The 18,379-nt window shown below is 50.2% G+C and overlaps 1 protein-coding gene across 3 annotated transcripts; it reads right to left on the bottom strand.

Moving 5' to 3' along the window:
- Nucleotides 1-138: 138 nt before the first annotated feature.
- Nucleotides 139-14,591, bottom strand: OASL (2'-5'-oligoadenylate synthetase like). Of its 3 annotated transcripts, XM_075534282.1 has the most exons (6): nucleotides 14,394-14,591; nucleotides 11,125-11,407; nucleotides 9,073-9,248; nucleotides 5,170-5,411; nucleotides 4,020-4,167; nucleotides 139-698 (listed from the first exon to the last, which is right to left on the bottom strand). In XM_075534282.1, the coding sequence occupies exons 1-6, from the start codon at nucleotides 14,589-14,591 to the stop codon at nucleotides 198-200; spliced, it is 1,548 nt and encodes a 515-aa protein (XP_075390397.1). In that variant the 3' UTR covers nucleotides 139-197. The 3 variants fall into 3 exon arrangements, with proteins under 3 accessions (XP_075390397.1, XP_075390398.1, XP_075390399.1); XM_075534283.1 differs by lacking the exons at nucleotides 4,020-4,167; nucleotides 5,170-5,411; XM_075534284.1 differs by lacking the exons at nucleotides 139-698; nucleotides 5,170-5,411 and having other exon boundaries at nucleotides 4,144-4,167.
- Between the last annotated feature and the right edge of the window lie 3,788 nt (nucleotides 14,592-18,379).

Raw genomic sequence — 18,379 nt, 5'->3', positions numbered from 1 at the left:
CCTGGGTTTCACTGGGCATGACCTGGCAGTGATCCTTCGGGATCTTTGATCTCACACCACCGTCCCACTCACCAATCAGCAGGGCTACGCTCGCTGTTTACAAAGCTGGGTAAGGTCTGAGGCTTCTTTGCAGAGAGACCTGGGAGGATGTGTGATGAGTTTTGGGTAAGATGCGCAGCGAAATTCCCCAGAGGAAACTAGTTGGGCGGACAGGAAGCCTCTCTGGCTCTTTTCTGGGTCAGGATGAGGGTGTCACTGTCTTGGATGTCATAGCTCCCCAAAACCACCCAATCCTGCAGGACTTGACCTTGGTACTCGAGCTGCTGCAGATTTCTGCGTAGCCCCAGTGCATCTTCAAGCTGCCCTTTGAAGGTCAGGACGAGGTCGTTGGGGTTCATGGCGTAGGCATGGGTCCCCTGGTCTGGATGCCTCACAAACACCTGGATCTCTGGGGAAAAAGTCTCCAGCAGACAGATGCGGATGCTGGAGAAGACCTCATAGTAGGCCAGGGAGCAGTGGCTGCTGAGGAGCTTCCGGTCGCCGCTGGGCTCCTGAAAGGACAGCCGCTGCAGGCCTGAGTAGCCCCGGCTCCGCTGGACCTTCTCCTTAATCTTCCTTATGGGCTCATAAGGGTTTACCCAGAGGATCAAGTCTGAGTGACCGCCTTGCTCCACTGTCACCTGGATGTCTCGTGCATTCTGGAAGGGAGAACGAGGGGGGTTGGGTTAAGTCCAGGTTTCTCTAGCATCCAGAAGTGTCCATCTCTTTTTTTCATCAACAACGGCAGCAAGAGCAAACATAGCTAGCCACCCCGGTGTCAGAGTGGATTAAGCATTGGGATGCTCACCACAAGGTCAGCAGTTTGAACCCACGGGCCCCTCCAAGGGAGAAAACTCTCAGTAGCTTCTCAGGAGAAGGAAGGAGGAGGCTTCCTGCTCCCAGGAAGATTTTCAGCTTCGGAAACCCAAAGGGACAGTTCAGTCCTGTCTCTTGGGTTTGCTGAGAATCAACACCAACTTGATGCCAGTGGATCTTTTGAGTTTTAACTCTGGGTAGTACAAGTGGTTCAGCGCGTGACTATCAGTCACAACTTGGCAGCTTCAGTCCACCGAGAGGTGCCTCTGGAGCCCCGGTGTCCTTGTGAGGACTCGTTGGGCTACTAACTGCAAGGTCAGCAGTTCAAAACCACCAACCGCTCTGAAGGAGAAAAATGAGGCTTTCTACTCCTGTGAAGAGCCACAGCCTCAAAAACCCACCGGGGTAGTTCTGCCCGGTCCCATAGGGTCCACCATGAGCTGGAATCGACTCACTGGCAGTGGATCTGGGAAAGGCTCTTCCAAAGGGGAAAAGTCGACAGAGCAGAGTCATACTCTGCCCTCCCAGGGGGCCACAACTCACAGCAACTCATCCAAGCACCACCCCTTTCCCAGGAGGCCCTGTCTGGGACACTGGACGACTAGCTGGAAGGCCACTGGTTCAAACTCAGCCGGAAGAAAAGCCTGGCCACCTGTTTCCCAGCGGTCACAGCCCTGCGAGTTCGAAGACACAACTCTTCTCTGCACACACCAGCGGGCTCTCCGTGACTTGGACCCGCTTGATGGCAACTGGTTTGATTTGTTTCTCCCACCGCCTTCTGGGTAGCACGAATGGGTGATGCACTTGGCTACTAACCGGAAGCTTGGAGGTTCAAGTCCACCGTAGGTCCCTTGAAAGAAGTGCCCGGTGGTCTACTCTCTACCACCACCACCACCCTGCCTTCCCACCAGAACAATCAGCCATCGTAAACTAGGTGGAGCACAGTTTTATTCTGACGTGCCTGGGGTCGCCTTGAGCCAGCGTCAACTTGACGGCAATCGACTTCACCACCTGCCAGGCCCTGTGTTGAGCGCCTTTCCTAGTCATTGCACACGCCACGCTGATATCAGCCTTATGAAACAGTTTCTGCTACGTGTACCCGTTTTACAGAAGAGGAAGCTGAGTCCGCAGAGGCAATCCACTGAGCATCCCAAAGCCTCCACCAAGCATTACAGCAGGGCTGTGAACCTGTGGGGTCCTGGTTTACAACTGCCGGCACCAGCACCATGACAGCCTGTATAAAACCAAAGTCTGGGGCAGGCTTAAACTCTAATTTCAGATTCCTGGACACTGAGGTAATTCTGTCAGAGAAGGCATCACCTGTCCCAGACTGACCAGTAGGGAGCAGCGAACACTTCCCCCCTCACTGACCCCCCGACACACACACAATTGACCAGTCAAGAGAATACACGCGGAACTACTCACCAACCACCACTGGACAACGCTGATGCCAGAAGTTTTCTCCAATAAGTTTAAAGAACAGCAACACTGGACTGCCCCCGGTCCCTAGCCCCATAAAAGCCCAGGGAACAAAGAGCTTGGGGCTGATCCCCTTTGGACACTGGGTCCCTGCTGCTCTGGGCAGTGGAGGGAGGAAAGCCCTAGCTCGAGCTAGAAAAATAAACTCCTTTTGCCATGTTTGCATCTCAACTGGTCGTCATTCTTCTGTGCGCCCAAGGTGAGCTCACGTTCCCTTCCCCAATCTAACAAACCGACCCTGAATCTGTGTCCCACACCACTGTTGGAGGTCACACTCAAGAGCCTGTGTCCTGGTTCATGACAAGTGCCACCGAGAGCGTCTGGGACCAGCTGGGCTTTGGTGGGTTCGTTTTCAAGAAAGAATATGGGCTCAGTATTGCCAAGCCTTTAGAGTGTTCAAAAGAAAAACAATTGTATAAAAAGAATGTAACTGCCCTGAAGGCAGCCCACGACTTTGAACTATAAAAATCCTGTGCTTTGTCCTAGGCCGAGGTTCTAGCCTGCTGACGAACCAGCTGTTAATAACAGCTTTCGTTATTAGTAAGAGGCGTGGATTGATCTCACCAGGTACAACGGTTCCATCTGTCCCTCGACCTGGACTGCCTTCTGCTCCGACCTTTCAGATCCCCACTCCCAGCTGTCAGGGCCCACCTTCAAGCCTTTCCCGCCCACGTGGAGTCTGGCAGCTTGAGGGAATGTGCGGCCCTATTTCCAAAGCCCCACAAAGACATCAGTGTGACTCCTGGTTCTGTGGACCTTTAGCAGTGTGACCTTGGTCAATTAACTTAACCTCCATGAACCTCAGTTTCCTCATCTGTCAACAGGGATGATGATGATAACAGTACGTGGCCACCCTTCCTTACAGATGTGCTGCCTGGACAAACACAGTGCACACTAACATGGGATCGAGATAAAGGCGACAGATGACAGTGAAAGACAACATAGTTTTACGGGCAACTGTGATAGACGGATCTGCCACCAATCGTGCTTTCGTGACAGTTTCTTTTGCCCTTCCGTGCTCTTTCCAAAGCTTGGTGTCTCAACCAAGCCTCGGACGCCATTTTGACTTCGTGTCAATGGCCTCCCTCCTTCGGATGACGCGGCTGCCGTGTCCTTGTGTTGCCCGAGTCTTTAAAGACTTATTAAACGTTCTCTCTAAATTATATTCCAGACGAGGTCTCTTTTGTACCCCGAAACAAATATGATTTCTTATTTTTTGATTTCTGCATAGCGTATCTTGTGTTCTTTGAGAAGTCGCTCCCCTTGTGTTGTGAAAGTTCGTTTCTTGGACTTGCTTTGTCACAAAACAGGATGAGCTTTCGGAGGACGGGACCACAGCCTATTTCCCTATCACCTGTATCCGCTGTCCCTCGCCCCCGAGCAGTCCTGACAATGCTGGCACCAGACAACGGATTGAGTTGACTTGGCTGGGCTCCTGTCATTTAAAGGACGCCTGGAAAAATGGAGCTGGTTCTTAGATTATAGGAGAGAGAGGAGAGGGCAAAAGACTCCAAAGAAAAGGAACCTGAGGCTCAGAGAGTCAAACAATTCGCTCAAGTTCACACAGCTAGTGGATGGTACAAGCTTAGTCTGATGCCAGTTTTCACTGGCTCCCTGGACATGGAATACGCGATGGGGATCTCCGTTTGAGCTCTAAGCCCCTCCCTGATGGCCCTGAGGATTACCTTCACGTTCCAGCAGGGAACCTGCGCCTCCTGGTTGTCATAGCAACAGTCTTGTTTCAGGCACTGGCAGGCTCTCTGCGCCACTATGTCCCATCTGTATCCTTCCGCAACATTATGGGTGGGGTCAACCGGATCCAGGATGATGGGCCTGCAACAGAGGGGAGAGGGTGGGCAGGCGCCTTCCGCTTTGAAAGAAAGACATCTTCTCAGCAAGCCACTGAGTCCAGGATCCCCCCACAAACCCCACCCCACCCCCCCCAAAAAAAAAAAACCATCACTGAGCAGCAAGAATTGTCAAGAATTCCTCCTGGGGAGGTGTGCTCTCGGACTTTGCTCAGGACTTTGAGAACGGAACGAGGCCCCCAGAGTCATGTTGGAACGATAGCAGGTATCTCTGCAGGCAGCTGCAGCAAGGAGCTCTGGGCGGGACCTGGCAGCATTTGCTACGCTAGTGAACACCCGCCTGGCAGCATCCAGTCAATTCCAGCCCACCGGGACCCCACTTCACATAGCACAACTGCCCTCCAGGGTTTGCTGGAAGCAGACTGCCGCAGCTTTCTCCCCAGGAGCTGGTTGGGGTTGAAGCTGCGCCTCTGACCCACTGTGCCACCAGGGCTCCGTATGGCGACCTTAATACTTAATGAAAAGATGCAGACAGCCCGTTTGCCACGCAGTCTGTTCTGACTCTTGGAACTCTGCTCCGCAGGGTGGTCAGTGGCTGATTTCTCAGCAGTCGATCGCCAGGCTGTCCGGCGTTCATCCCAGGTCCCTCAGCAGCAAGCGCTTAGCTGCTTACACCACCCAGTGACTTTGTTACTTAAGAAAGCCCACCTGTAAAGCTGAATAAGGAACCCTGGAGGCATAGTGATTTATGTGTTGTGCTGCTACCTGCAAGGTCAGTGGTTCAAAAGCACCAGTCACGCTGAGAGAAAAAAATGAGGCTTTCTATTTATGTGAAGATTTACATCTCAGAAACCCATAAGGGCGATTCTACTCTGTCCTATGGGAATCAACTCAATGGCAGTGAATTGGGTTTTTTAGCTTAGTTTTTTGGGTTGTTTTTTTTTAATAAGATGGAATACCACTCCTCCCCCCCCCCCCACTTCTTTTCTCTGTGACACCAGGTGGCCAAGAGTGGCTCAGTCAGTACCTCCTTTTCTTGAGCTGTTTTCGGACAAAGGTGTCAATGTCTGGGGACTGCAACGTGTAGTACTTGGTCCAGTAGATGCAGATAAACTCATGAGCCTGCAGCAGCTCCATCACAGTGGTAAGGCCTTCATCCAGCCTGAAATTCTCACTCTCATCAGTACCCATTTCCCAGGCATAGATGGTCAGTAGCTCAAGGGCATAGATAGGGGGCAGGTTGGCCCTGGGGCACTTGGCTTGCACATACTGTCGAGAGAGGAAGTGACAGAGAGTGAGTGACCCTAAGATTCTGTTTCAGGAATAAACACATTACACCAGAAGCTGGAAAATGCAAGTTCTATTTCCAGCTGAAAGAGCCCCAGTGAAACAGTGGTTAAGGTCAGCAGTTCGAGCCTCCCAGCTTCTCCGTGGGAGAAAGATGTGGGGGGTGGCCACCTTGGAAACCCTGCTGGGCAGGTCTACTCTGACCTAGAGTCACTATAAATTGGAATCAACTTGACAGCTGTGGGTTTGGCTGTGTTTTGAAATTCCAGCTCTGCTACCTACTGGCTTTATGACCTTGGCCAAAAAGGCTTGGCTTTCCTTCTCTGGGTCTTGGCTTCCTGTTTTGTTTTGTTTTTCAAAAGTCATTTTATTGGGAGATTGTGTAGCTCTTATCACAACCTATACATCCGCCAATTGTGTCCAGCACATTTGTACATAGGTTGCCATCATCATTTTCAAAACATTCTCTTTCTACTTGAGCCCTGGGTATCAGTTCATTTCCCCCTCCCTCACCCAGCTCTCTTGTTGTAGAATTGAAGGACTGGAGTAACTAGGGATGAATATTTGAAGAGGTAACCCAGAAGATGAGCAGGTTAGGCCCTGCCCCCTGCATCCCAACCTAGGCAGCTCCATTTTTTTTTTTCAGGCACTTAAAAACACCCGCAACCTTCTGTATGGACTACAGCTCACCATAAAGAAAACAGAAAATTTCACAACCGAACCAATCAGGATAAACAGAGAAAAGATTGATGTTCTCAAGGACTTAGTTTTACTTAGATCTACAGTCGATGCTCATGAAAACAACAATGAGGAAACCAATGATGGGGGGAGGAAGGGAGAAAGCTGGAACAGATTCCCCCTCATCCCAGGGGGATGAACAACTGAACAACAGAAACGTGGGTGAAGGGAGACAGTAGTTAGTGTAAGATGTGAAAATAATCATTTATATATTATGATAATTTATCAAGGGGGCAGGGGGGAGAGAAGGGGGCAAGGAGGAGCTGATACCAAGGGTTCAAATAGAAAGAAAATGTTTAGAAAATGCTGATGGCAACATATGTACAACTATGCTGGATACAATTGATGAATGGAATGTTATCAGAGCTGTAAGAGCCCCCAATAAAATGATTTTTTTTAAAGAAAGAAATCCATGACATATTGCGTTGAGCAATTCTGCTACCAAATATCTTTTTTTTTTTTGTAGTTCGTTCAAGGATCATTTGCTGGCCCTTAGGAGCGTTTTCCAGTCCAGTCTGTTGGGGCACCACGCCCTGGCCCCAAAGTCCACTTTCAGCATTCCCTGGGGACCTTGCAGCTCCATTCCCTTGCTGTTCCGCTGCACTCCCCCAGTGATTTGCCTCGGTGTGGTGGGATCAGGTCAGGTGCAATTCCCACACTGTGTTTCCGGTGCTGTCCCCTGTATCGCCCTTAGTCACTGAGGGGCATCATTTCTCATAGTGGGGCCAGCCATGTTGTTCTCTCTGTGGACTGGCTGCTCTACTCAGGAACATCATCCTCACGGCCTGGTGGGCCAGGCTGTGTTCCACTCTCTCCTCCTACCCCTTCATCTGCTCCCGTGTGCTCTGATCAGATATGTCCCTCTCCCAGAGCTGCAGAATCAATGTCGTCCTTTGGAACAAATTCTTCTCGGGGGAGGGGCAGGAATCCACTTAATTTATGGTGCTGGGGCCAGCCTCCCAGACCTCTCCACTGGTTCCCTACTCCACACCGGGCCAAATACCTTTTTAAACTGTTAAAAAGGAAGCTGCTGCCATGAGGACAGACGTGTGCCCGGCACAAGCCACAGTGTTTTAACAACTTCCAATTCCTGTGTCTGTGAACACTGAGCCATTCATTCATCAGGAAGACCCAGCAAGAATGCATGCAGTTGGATTATAGTGTTGGTGAAGAATATTTGAAGTACTCTGGATGGACAGAAGCATGAGCAATCAGCTTTGGGAGAAGTACAACCATAATAATCCTTAGAGAGTTTGTCTCACGTACTTGGGACATGTTATCGGGAGGGACCCAGTGCCTGAAGAAGGACATTTGCTTGGCAAGGTAGAAGGTCAGAAAAAAAAAAAAGAGGAGGAAGCTCCTCAGCGCGAGGGATTGATGTTGTGGCTGCAATAATGGGCCCAAACAAGAAGAGCAACAGCCGTGAAGGTGGCTCAGGACCCGGCCCTGTTTTATTCTGTTGAGCGTAGGTCACTTATCTGTAGGCATCTACCGACTACTACATACAGCAGGACAGCTTTAGCTAAAGTGTAGAAGGTTCAGTTCAGTGGAAGCCTTTTAACCTTTTTCTTCGTTCACATCCTACTCCCCCAGTGTTGTTGCTCGTGGCCATCGAGCCGGCTCTGACTCACAGGGGCCCTTTGCATCACAGGGTAGGGAGCTGTCTAGTCCTTCTCCACTCTCTCGGTGGCTGTGTTTGAGCTCATTGCTGCAGCCAGTAGCAATCCATCTCATTGAGGGTCTGCCCTATTTTCATAGCCGCTGTACTTCACCGACTGTGAGGTCCTTCCCCAGAGACTGGAGACTTGTCCTGCCTGTAATATGTCCAAAGTAAGTAAGAGGACATCTCTGTACCACTCCCAGAAGGGAATTTACAGGTGAATGCTTTAAAAAATTTATAGTTTATGCTTTCAAATGTTTCTGATCCTCTCAAAATAACTCCCCAAATCTAATTCACTTTGGCCAGTCATACGTTCTGCTTCCGCTTCCTTTGGCACAGGACATGCCCCACCCTCACACCAAAAAAAAAAAAAGCATATAATGAGCTTCAGCCTCACAAGCCTTTTGTTTTTTTAATTGTGGAAAAAGACAAAAATCTGATATGTGCCGTAGGTGACATAAGAAAGTGATGGATGTTCTTATATCTGGGCTAAGATCCCACGTAAGTAGCTTCATTTTTACTTTATACATATTGGGTTTCTGAGACAAGTTTCCTTTAAAGCTTCTGAGCTAAGAGGGGAAGGAAAAAAAACAAAGGAAACTACCCCAAAAAACAAACAAAACCCAACCCAGCTCCACTCATCACGGTGGAGTGGATTCGTAGTGGCCCTTGAGGGACAGGTAGCACTGTCCCAGGTGGCCATTTTGCCACCAGGAGGAGCTCCTTCCCTTCCAGAAACATGTCGACGTGTGTGCTTGCGTGTGTGTGTGTGTGTGTGTGTGTGTGTGTGTGTGTGTGTGTGTGTGTGTGTGTGTGCTTGTGTGTGTGATCATGCCTTCTGGAAAACAGCCCTGTTAGATTGAGAGCTTAACTGCCTGGTGAATTTTGTGCTGCGTTGTTTTTGACCCAGTGATTAAAGTGGTAGCAATCCACCTGCTCATTCTCTTTGTCTCTTTGAGTGTTGCTGACGCTTTTTAAAAGCGGTTTTCCAAAAGAACAATTTGTTTATGGCAGCATCTATGTGTAGCCAGCTCTCCCTGCCTCTCCCCCACTTAGAACCCTTAAGGAGAGCAAGTGGGAGCAAGTTCATGAGTGGAACAGAGCTTACTAAACAAATAGACCATATTAAGGAACTCAGCCCGAATACTGCATAGCCATGCTGTCTGGATGGGGTTGAGTTAATTACCTAGGTTAATGATCTGTGCTGATGGATATATATATAAATCCAATCTGATAGCCCCTCACCTGCAGGTACCAGTGTTTTACCAGCCTCAGGAGGTTTTTTAGCTTTGTCGGCCGATGCTTCACAAAGTCCGTCTGCAGCTCTCTGAAGGACGGAGAGAATATTCCTGGGTAACAGTGGGCCTTAATCAGACTCTCATAGACCTCAGGTGGCGGCCGAAAGTTGGGAACCAAAGGCCCTGAGGAGAGAGGAAGCAAAGGGTGAGAATGAAGACTAAGGAGTCTCAGGGTGATACGCAGGCCACGAGGGAGAGCCTACTAATTCAGTGGTGTCCCCTCTCCAGAGAAACCTGCAGCCTCACACACTCAGCGATCAACACTATGTCGTCAAGACTCATTCTTCTGATGAGATTCTTTCCCTGGACAGTGGAAATTCCCATTACTCAAGCCACTCAAGGATTGGCTGTCTCCCTTGAGGTCCCCAACACCCCAGTTCTCCTGAATGTCTGTTTTGGAGCTTTTTTCTCTGTGATTATTTTAACCTCCAAATACCTGGAAGGGGAGATGTAGCCCAGGTTAAGAAAGCTGGGCTGAAGGAGAGTGTTTGCCTCAGGGAGTATGACTGTCCATGACAGACATCCCTAATCCATCCCCACACTCCATGACAGACATCCCTAATCCATCCCCACACTCCATGACAGATATCTCTAATCCATCCCCACACTCCATGACAGACATCCCTAATCCATCCCCACACTCCATGACATCCCTAATCCATCCCCACACTCCATGACAGACATCCCTAATCCATCCCCACATTCCATGACAGACATCCCTAATCCATCCCCACACTCCATGACAGACATCCCTAATCTATCCCCACACTCCATGACAGACATCCCTAATACATCCCCACACTCCATGACAGACATCCCTAATCCATCCCCACACTCTTTCTTGTTAAGATTATGTAACATTCCTGGCACCTTTGCCCTGTAGCTCCTCCAGACAGCTATTAAGAGCTGGCACATGAGGTGAAACCTATTTATCATCTGGGGTTGTAACCCAAAATCGTTTAACCCAAACAGCCAGGACGCTTGGCCTGAAGGCAAACAAAAAGTACCAGAGAGGTCAAGTCCCGGAGAAGCAGCCCTGAGCCAATGACTCAGGGAAGTTGGCAGATAAACATGCTTACTTGGGAGAACTTAGAGCTGCATGAAGCCCATTTTGCTTGCTCCCCAGTATACACACACACACACACACAATCTCTTTCGCTCACTCGCTCGTTCTTCCTCTCTCTTTAAACATTTCTATTGTGAATTGGGTGAAGGTTTACAGAGAAAGTCCACTTCCATTCGGCCATTTGTACACATTCTGCTTCCCGTCATCAATTGCATTTTCCACAATGTAACATCACTTGTCCCACTTGCTGTCCGTTTCCTGTTTCCATTCCTCACCCTTCTCCACTTTGCTCTTGTGTAAATGCTGCCATTTTTGTCTTGTCTGGTTAACTATACGAAGGGGTTCCTGTGTTCCTAGTGTTCTTGTCCCCCTTCTAGATCTCTCTGTTGTTTGGCCGAAAGCTGAGTCACGGGCAGGGGAATAGGGAGGTGGGTGAGGGATGGGGTGTAAGTGAGTTCCCATTCCTGCCCTGAAAGGCGACTCAATTCACCCTTGTTCATTTCCCGACTTCCCTACCAGTTTGTCCTTGGGATTGTCTCGCAAATAAATGTCTTGCCTTCAGATCCTTGGGTCAGGGTCTGCTTCTGGGAAAACTCAAGCAAGTACAGGCTCCTGCACCCACAGTTACCATTCCTGAAGCCCACTGTGGTCTGTTAAAGCTCCTTCTCCTAGGCACCCAGGATGCCGTGTTCCCATCCTCCGCACATGTAACCCCTATTTGCCATCATCCCTTTGTCTGAGTGACTCATGCTCATCTCCGTTTCCCGGGGAGAGGTCAATGATGACCAGCCTTGGGCCAGTCCTGTGCACTGGGGACCCTCGCCCGCAGCATAAGACAAGAAGGCATGTATGGGACAGGTCCGATGAGTGAGGGGATTGCAAGTGCCCAGAGGGCGGGTGAGCAAGGCGAGTAGGTTTCCCCTTCCCCCTTACCCAGGGCCCTGTAGGCGGGCACGATGGTGACGGTGACGAGCTCCGAGATCTCACTGGGCTGGATAGTGACGACGAGAGCATCGGGGACTCCCTGGGCCACGTAGACGTCCTTGAGTCCGAGGGCCAGCAGGTCCTGGCGACGCCACAGCTTTTTCTGTATCAGACTCAGAACGGCCTGGTGGAACTTGGCCTCCTCACGGAAGCTATGGAAACAGCTCAGGAACACCACCAACTCCACCTCTGCAGCGTTCCTGAGCGCCGTGCCCTTTCCAAAGGAGTCCGCCTGCGGAACAAGCACCTGTCACCCAGCGCCACGCCTTATCCACTTCACACCCAGCAGCCCCTTTGAGAGTGCCCGGGCGGCATACATGGTTAAGGGCTGGACCACTAACTGAAGGACTGACTGTTTGGTCCCCCCTCCCCGCCCTCCCCTCCGCCCTGCAGCAGCCCCCTAGTGGTGCCTAGAGAGACAGACATGGGGATCTGTTTCCAAAAGGTCGAAACCCTGTGGAGCACGGTCCTACTCAGAGACACGCTGGTCGGTTGCCAGGAGATGGAACCGGCTCCATGGGAACCGACACCCACAGGAGCATCCCATCTGATGCTCGCCACAGCCCTGAAGGAGTCGTCCTCACACCCCCACTTTCTAGGTGAGACTACTAAGGTATCAAGAGGCTATACCCCTTGCTCATGGTCCCAGGGTAGCTGGGTCTGACCCAGACAGCCCATCTCCAGAGCTCCTGCTTCTGAAGGACACCAAGGCAGGGCTTTGGATCCTCAGGTTTCCCATCTACCAAGTGAGCAGCATCTGGTCTGCTTTATAATGTTTGGTTGGGGGTCATTCCAAGGAGCCCCGGTGGAGTGGCAGGTGTCAGCACTGGGCTGCTGACCTGCAGTTTGGCGGTTCAAAGCTACCAGCTGCAACACGAGGGGCCAGAGGACACTCTTGGCAGTCATCTTTTTACGGACGTCCGCCGGTCATCAGGCCCTTACTGCCACAGAGCTGGTGGTGGGTTCCAGTCCCCGACCATCAGATTAGTAGTTGGGGGGAAAACCTCCATCAAGTCCTTTGTTCAATCCTCCTGAAGCCCCAGCTCATTCAAGGACAGCAGCATTCACCCACCCCAATGACCAGACTTCCGGTGCTGGGGATTGCAGCCCAGAAGTGGTCCTTGACCACTGACCTTGGCGAGCTCGGGTCCATGGGTGCCTCTACCACTCAGTGGTCTTCGGGGGAGAAGTGGTTATGATCTGTGAGCAGGTTGTGAGGGCTGAGAAATGACTGCTTGCCGCCCTCAAAGCTCATTCTCTTTGTAGCACCCCTTCTCTCCCCTGCCTTTCCTCGTCCAAGCCACTTCATTCTCAGGGCTGTGAGCCAGGGTCTAGGAAGGCCTGTGTGACTCAGACTGGCGCTCCATTCCCAGAAGAAAGGTTAGTCCAGAACGGTCACAATGCTTCTCTCTCGGAACATTTACCAGGAGCCACTAATCCCTGAACCTGCACTGCCTCCTCTGAGGGAACGCGGGCTTCAAACCGCAAGGTCAGCAATTCGAAACCACCAGCTACTCTGAGGGAGGAAGATGAGGCTTTCTCCTTTCTGTGAAGAGTTGCGATCTCCGAGACCCACGTGGGCTGTTCTACTCTGTCCTGCAGGGTCTCCAGGAGTCACCGTAGACTTTGACTCGATGGCACTGAGGGAGTGGTGGTGGTGAGGGTGGTGGTGATACGATGTCTTGTCCTGTGGTTTGGAACAGACTGGACGGCACCCAAAGCAGTCATGACATCATCACCATGATAATGATACTCTTAAGTGCCAATGACAAGACCAGGGACTTGATAGATCAACTAAGTTCAACGTCACAGAGCCTAGATAGGTGAAGGAGCCAGGTCTTTCTGGTAGCAAAACTTCCGGGTCTTATTTCTGAACCATAGCGCAGACGGGTGACAAGAAGGGGTGGGTGTGGGGGGTTGAGGTTTCAGATTCCTTCCCTGGAGTGGAGGCCCCTGAAGCGAGAACTATAGCACCGGGCTCAGAGTCAGGAGTTCCGCCACTCTAGTCTTGTCTCTGCCGCCAACTTGCTGCATGACCCGGGGACATCTCTCGCCCTCTCTGTGCCTCAGTGTGCTCAATGCTTCATTGTTGGACTGGCGAAGACCGTCTGATTCTCTTTCTGGCTCTGACTCTCTTGGATTTTGACCCTCGCTAGGACGGGAGGCGGCATGAGCCAGCTGGAGGGAAACCTCTCAGTGGGACAGCCCAGAGTCCTGGCCGTGGAGTAAAACAGACAGACGATGATGCAAATCCCAGCTCTAAGACGAGCTATGTGACCTTAGGCAAATCATTTCACCACTCTGAGCCTCTAAAAAATGTTCTCAATGTGAAGCCATTCAGAAAATACAATGAACCCACCTCTATCCAGCCTGTTAGAATCCACAGTTACACACACCTTGACTCATTTGCTTCATCTAAACCATTTTAAAGTGAATCTTGGGTATCCCTTAAATCTTTCGCTGTCAACAAACGACAATAGAGTGCAAATACAACTTCTTCTATGCACTCCAAGCTCAAAGTCACTGCCATCGAGGTGATGTGCTGACTCATAGCGACCCTGCAGCACAGGGTAGACCTGCCCCTGTAGAAAGACCCTGCTTTCTCCCAAGGAACGAACTGCTGGTAGGCTCGAACTGCTGACCTTGCGGAGTCAGTGTGTCACCAGCGCTCCCTTCATATGCACGAGGAAACAAACACACAAAACCATTCTCCTAACTCGCCTTACTGCGACAGTCCCTTTATTGAGGTGATGTGGAACTGACCCCACAAAAGCCCCAGCGTCCGCCTGTCTTACAGTGATCCACACCAACAATGCTTCTCCTCCATCGCCTGACACCCAGGCCATGTGAGAACTTCCCAGTGTCTCCAAGTTGTATTGTACAGATGGATTCTTCGAGCCAGAACCCAACCAAAGACCGCACGTTACATCGGTTGTCACATGAGGGAATGATAGCAACATCGCAGAGTGTGATCACTGGGGAGATGCCCTGTGCTTAGGGGGTCCATGAGAGTCCCTCGGAATGGGAGCTGCTCTCAGTGGCTTTTCTTAGGAGACTGGTTCTACTCAAGGCAGCTGCCTGGCAAATGCCTGCCGAACCCTAGCTGTGAGCAGCAGTGTGGGTTAGGGGTCAGTCGGCAAGGATGCCCTGGCATCATGAGTGATGCAGCCCTTTCGACCGGTGTTGCCCTGTCTTTGCATGGAAGAGACGAGTCTCACCTGGATAACCTTCAGCACCCGCACCTTCTGGCCCAGGAGGTGCTCGGCCTGGGAGTCTTCCTCCTTCAGGAACCGCTCCACAGTTCGCACGACCTTCTTCATCTTCGCCCTCCACTCCCGGCTGGGCAGCAGCCACTGAGCCACGAAGGAATCCAGTCTGGAGGCCGGGGTGTCAAACAGCTCCCCAGCCAGTGCCATCCTGGCTCCAGAGTACCACTGCTGGAGAGAGACAGCCACACACCTGTCCTGGAAAACACACAGCCGCTCCGTTAAGGCGGCACCTTGTCAGCTGACTCCCACCCTGTGGAGGGTCAAGGGCTGGAGCAGGGAGGGAACTGGGGATGATTCCGCAGCCGCCCTGCTAGGAGACTGTGTCTGAGGCAGTGATGCGAGGGACACTGGGCTGACACTGGAAGCCTGAGGCCACCTTAAAGAGTCTGGCGTCAGGCCAACCTGCCTGCTGTTAGTTTCGATTCTCCGTCTTTTGAGTTTCCCTTTTATGACGTTTGGAAACCGAAGTGTCTTTGAGTTTGGTCATCGAGGAAGGCACCCTGGCAGTCAAGGGGAGTTGAACGGCAGGGCAGTCCAACCGGGCCACCTTGGGGGGAAAACAAACAAAAGGAAACGAGGCCCAGATAGAAAAGGGATCTCCGTGTACACTTGCTCCAGCTTTTAATAGCTTCCGTTTTTTTCTTGAGATTTTTCTTTGTTTCATTGTGTTACTGTTGTTGGGCCGTTTGCTTGCGTTCTGTTGTGATCTTTGTATGGTTTTCTCTCTATGAAACCCAGATCAGGGAAACCTAAAGAGGCAACTGGATCCATAGATTGAAAGGGACGTGGCTGGGGTGGGGGTGGGGAGGCCGGCAGGAAATGGGGAGCTGACATTGAGCATAAGGAAGAAGGAACGTCCAGGAATTGATTGGGGTGACGGTTGCATGGCTCGTATGAATGCGATGGAAAGGTGTGATGTAGAATTTGTATCTCCATGAAACTGTTAAAAAATAAACTCATTTTAAAAAGAAGAACGAGAAGAGACTTGCTCGGGGTGGGGAAAAGAATTGAAAGCTCCAGTCAGACAAAGCAGACTTGACACTCAGTCTGCTCCTTTACCCCCCAATTATTTTTCTTTTTCATCATTTTATTGGGGGCTCTTAGAGCTCTTATCACAATCCATCCATCCATCCATCCATCCGTGTGTCAAGCACACTTGTATACATGTTGCCATCATTCTTTTTTTTTTTTGATATACTTTTGTATTTTATTGGTCAGTATTTTGTTAAGGATTTCTGCATCAATGTTTTTTTTTATTTTTAATTTTAACAATTTATTGGGGCTCATACAATTCTTTTCACAGTTCATGCATATACATACATCAATTGTATAAAGCACATCTGTACAGTCTTTGCCCTAATCATTTTTTTCTCTTTTCTTCTTTTACATTTTATTAGGGACTCATACAACTCCTACCACAATCCACACATATACACACATCAATTGTACAAAGCACATCCATACATTCCCCGCCCCAATCACTCCCAAGGCATTTGCTCTCCACTCATCCTTTTAAAAACACTGTCTTTCTACTTGAACCCTTGATATCAGCTCCTCTTCCCCCCCCCCCTGCCCTCATGAACCCTTGATAAATTATTGTTTTCATATCTTAGCCATCCGCTGTCTACCTTCTCCCATGGTGCTGTTGTTCATCAACCCCTGGGTGGGGTATGGGTTATACATCGATCATTGTGATCGGTTCCCCCTTTCTCCCCACACCTGTCCCCCTACCCTCATGGTATCACTACTCCCATTATTGGCCCTGAGGGGTTTGTCTATCCTGGATTCTGTGTGTCAAGAGCTCTTATCTGTACCAGTGTACATGCTCTGATATAGCTGGATTTGTAAGGTAAGACTGGGGTTATGATAGTTTGGGGAAGGAAGCATTAAAGAACTAGAGGAATGTTTGTATTTTGTTGGCGCTATATCGCACCCCGCTGGCTCATCCCGTCCTTGTGACCCTTCTTTGAAGGGCTGTCCAGTTGTCTACAGATGGGCTTTGGGTCTCCACTCCATTCATGTACATTGATATGATTGTTTGCTTTGGGTCTTCTGATGCCTGACACCTGATCCTGTCCAAACCTCATGATCACACAGGCTGGTGTGCTTCTTCCATGTGGGCTTTGTTGCTCCGCAGCTAGATGGCCGCTTGTTATCTTCAAGCCTTTAAGACCCCAGATGCTATATTTTGTACTAGCCAGGCACCATCAGCTTTCTTCACCAAATTTGCTTATGCACCCGTTTTTGTCTTCAGCAATGGTGTCTGGATGGTGAGCATCACAGAATGCCAGGGTATTAGAACAAAGTGTTCTTGCATTGAGAGAGTACTTGAGTAGAGTCCCAATGTCCATCTGATACCGTAATACTTAGCATATAAATATATGTACATAGTTCTATGTCCCTATGGTTATATATAAATATATTTACATATGTATGTGTCTATATTTATACCTCTATAAGTGTCCTTTGCCTCCTAGTTCTTTCCTCTATTTAACTTTCCTCTTGTCCAACGATCATGTGCAACCTTCATTCGGCTTTCAGTCATTCCTCTCGGCTACATTGCATTTGATCAAACCCCACTAGGCATTCTATGCCCTCCTTGCCATCGATTTTAGATCACTTGTTGTTCCCTTGTCCCTGGGTCTATTGGCTCCCCCTCTTCTTATCCCCCACCTCCCTGTCTCCCATATCCCATCCCTCCCCCAACCCCTGTCCCATTGTTTTCTCCTGGGATTGTTTATCCTGCCTATCTTATATATGGGGGGAAAGGCTATAAATAGTTCCAGGTCCGTCTGCTGATACACCTTGATTGTTACTTGACAGTGTAACACGTGAACCTCTTCTCATGTCAACGGCCTCATTTTGTACTGAATTTTGGACTGACAAGAACCAGCTGAGTTGCGCCGCGGTGTGATTTGTGAGTCGGAACCTCTCTTTGTCTCTGCCCTCTCGTGCCGTGTGCTGCTTGCTTGGTCGCGTGTCATTGTAGTGGGGGCCACTTTGGTCCCCTCATCCTTTCCCTTTTGTGTTTGTTTTTCCAGGTGTCACTCTCATAGAGCTTCTTCGTGGTGACCGTGAATATTACATTTGAGAAGCAGTCTGAAAGGGATCGCACTTGGAGCGCCTGGGCAGAGTGGGAGAGAAATACGTGACAGAATTCAAAATCATAAAAGAGACCAGGCTTCCTGCTCAGATGGAGACTCGTGGGACCCTCCCCAAGACTGTGGTCCCTTACCCCCTCCAGGTCTGAACTGAACTCATCACCGTGTTGAACTAATCAGCCCTCTGTGATCAAAGGGTAGCGTTACCCAAGGACAAAGTCCAGAGGGTTAGGAAAGGGGGAGGGATGAAAACAGGAACACAGGGAAGAAGTGGGACAAGGAGGGCACACGAAGGGGGTGGTGATGAAACGTGGAATCGGAACATGTGGGGGAAAGGCCAGCCCCCACAACTAATCGTGGGTTCATTAGACGCAAGCGTACGGTCGAGATACATAAAGAGTACAATAAAGCCATAGAGAGGATGAGAGATAGAAGAGATAGAAATAATGGAGTCAGACGCATTTCGTGGTAGCATGCTCACCTCAGCCCTGCTCTGTGGACCGGAGGGCAGGAGAGAGGGGGAGGGGAAGGAGGATAAGGGGAAAGAGGACCGGGAGCAAGAACCTGAGAGAGGACAGGAAGAGAGAAGGGGTGGGGAGGAAGGGGGAACAAGCGAGAGCTTCTTTATTGCTAACCCAGGCCTATATATCTTTGGGGAGCGTGCAAGCCCCCTAAGTCAGGTAAAGACATACGTCACAGGAAGGGGTTGTGCTATAGGTGCTACAGTCATGAGGGAGATGATCTAGGGGTAACATGCAATAGGAAGAGGAGGGATTGGGGCACCCATGTGACAAGATAGGTGGATTCCAGATTCAGGATGGCAGACTAACTTTG

This window comes from Tenrec ecaudatus, chromosome 16 (assembly GCF_050624435.1).
Source record: "Tenrec ecaudatus isolate mTenEca1 chromosome 16, mTenEca1.hap1, whole genome shotgun sequence".
NCBI lineage: Eukaryota > Metazoa > Chordata > Mammalia > Afrosoricida > Tenrecidae > Tenrec > Tenrec ecaudatus.
The sequence above is the reverse complement of the archived record's forward strand: the minus strand, read 5'-3'. Positions and strand labels throughout refer to the sequence as shown.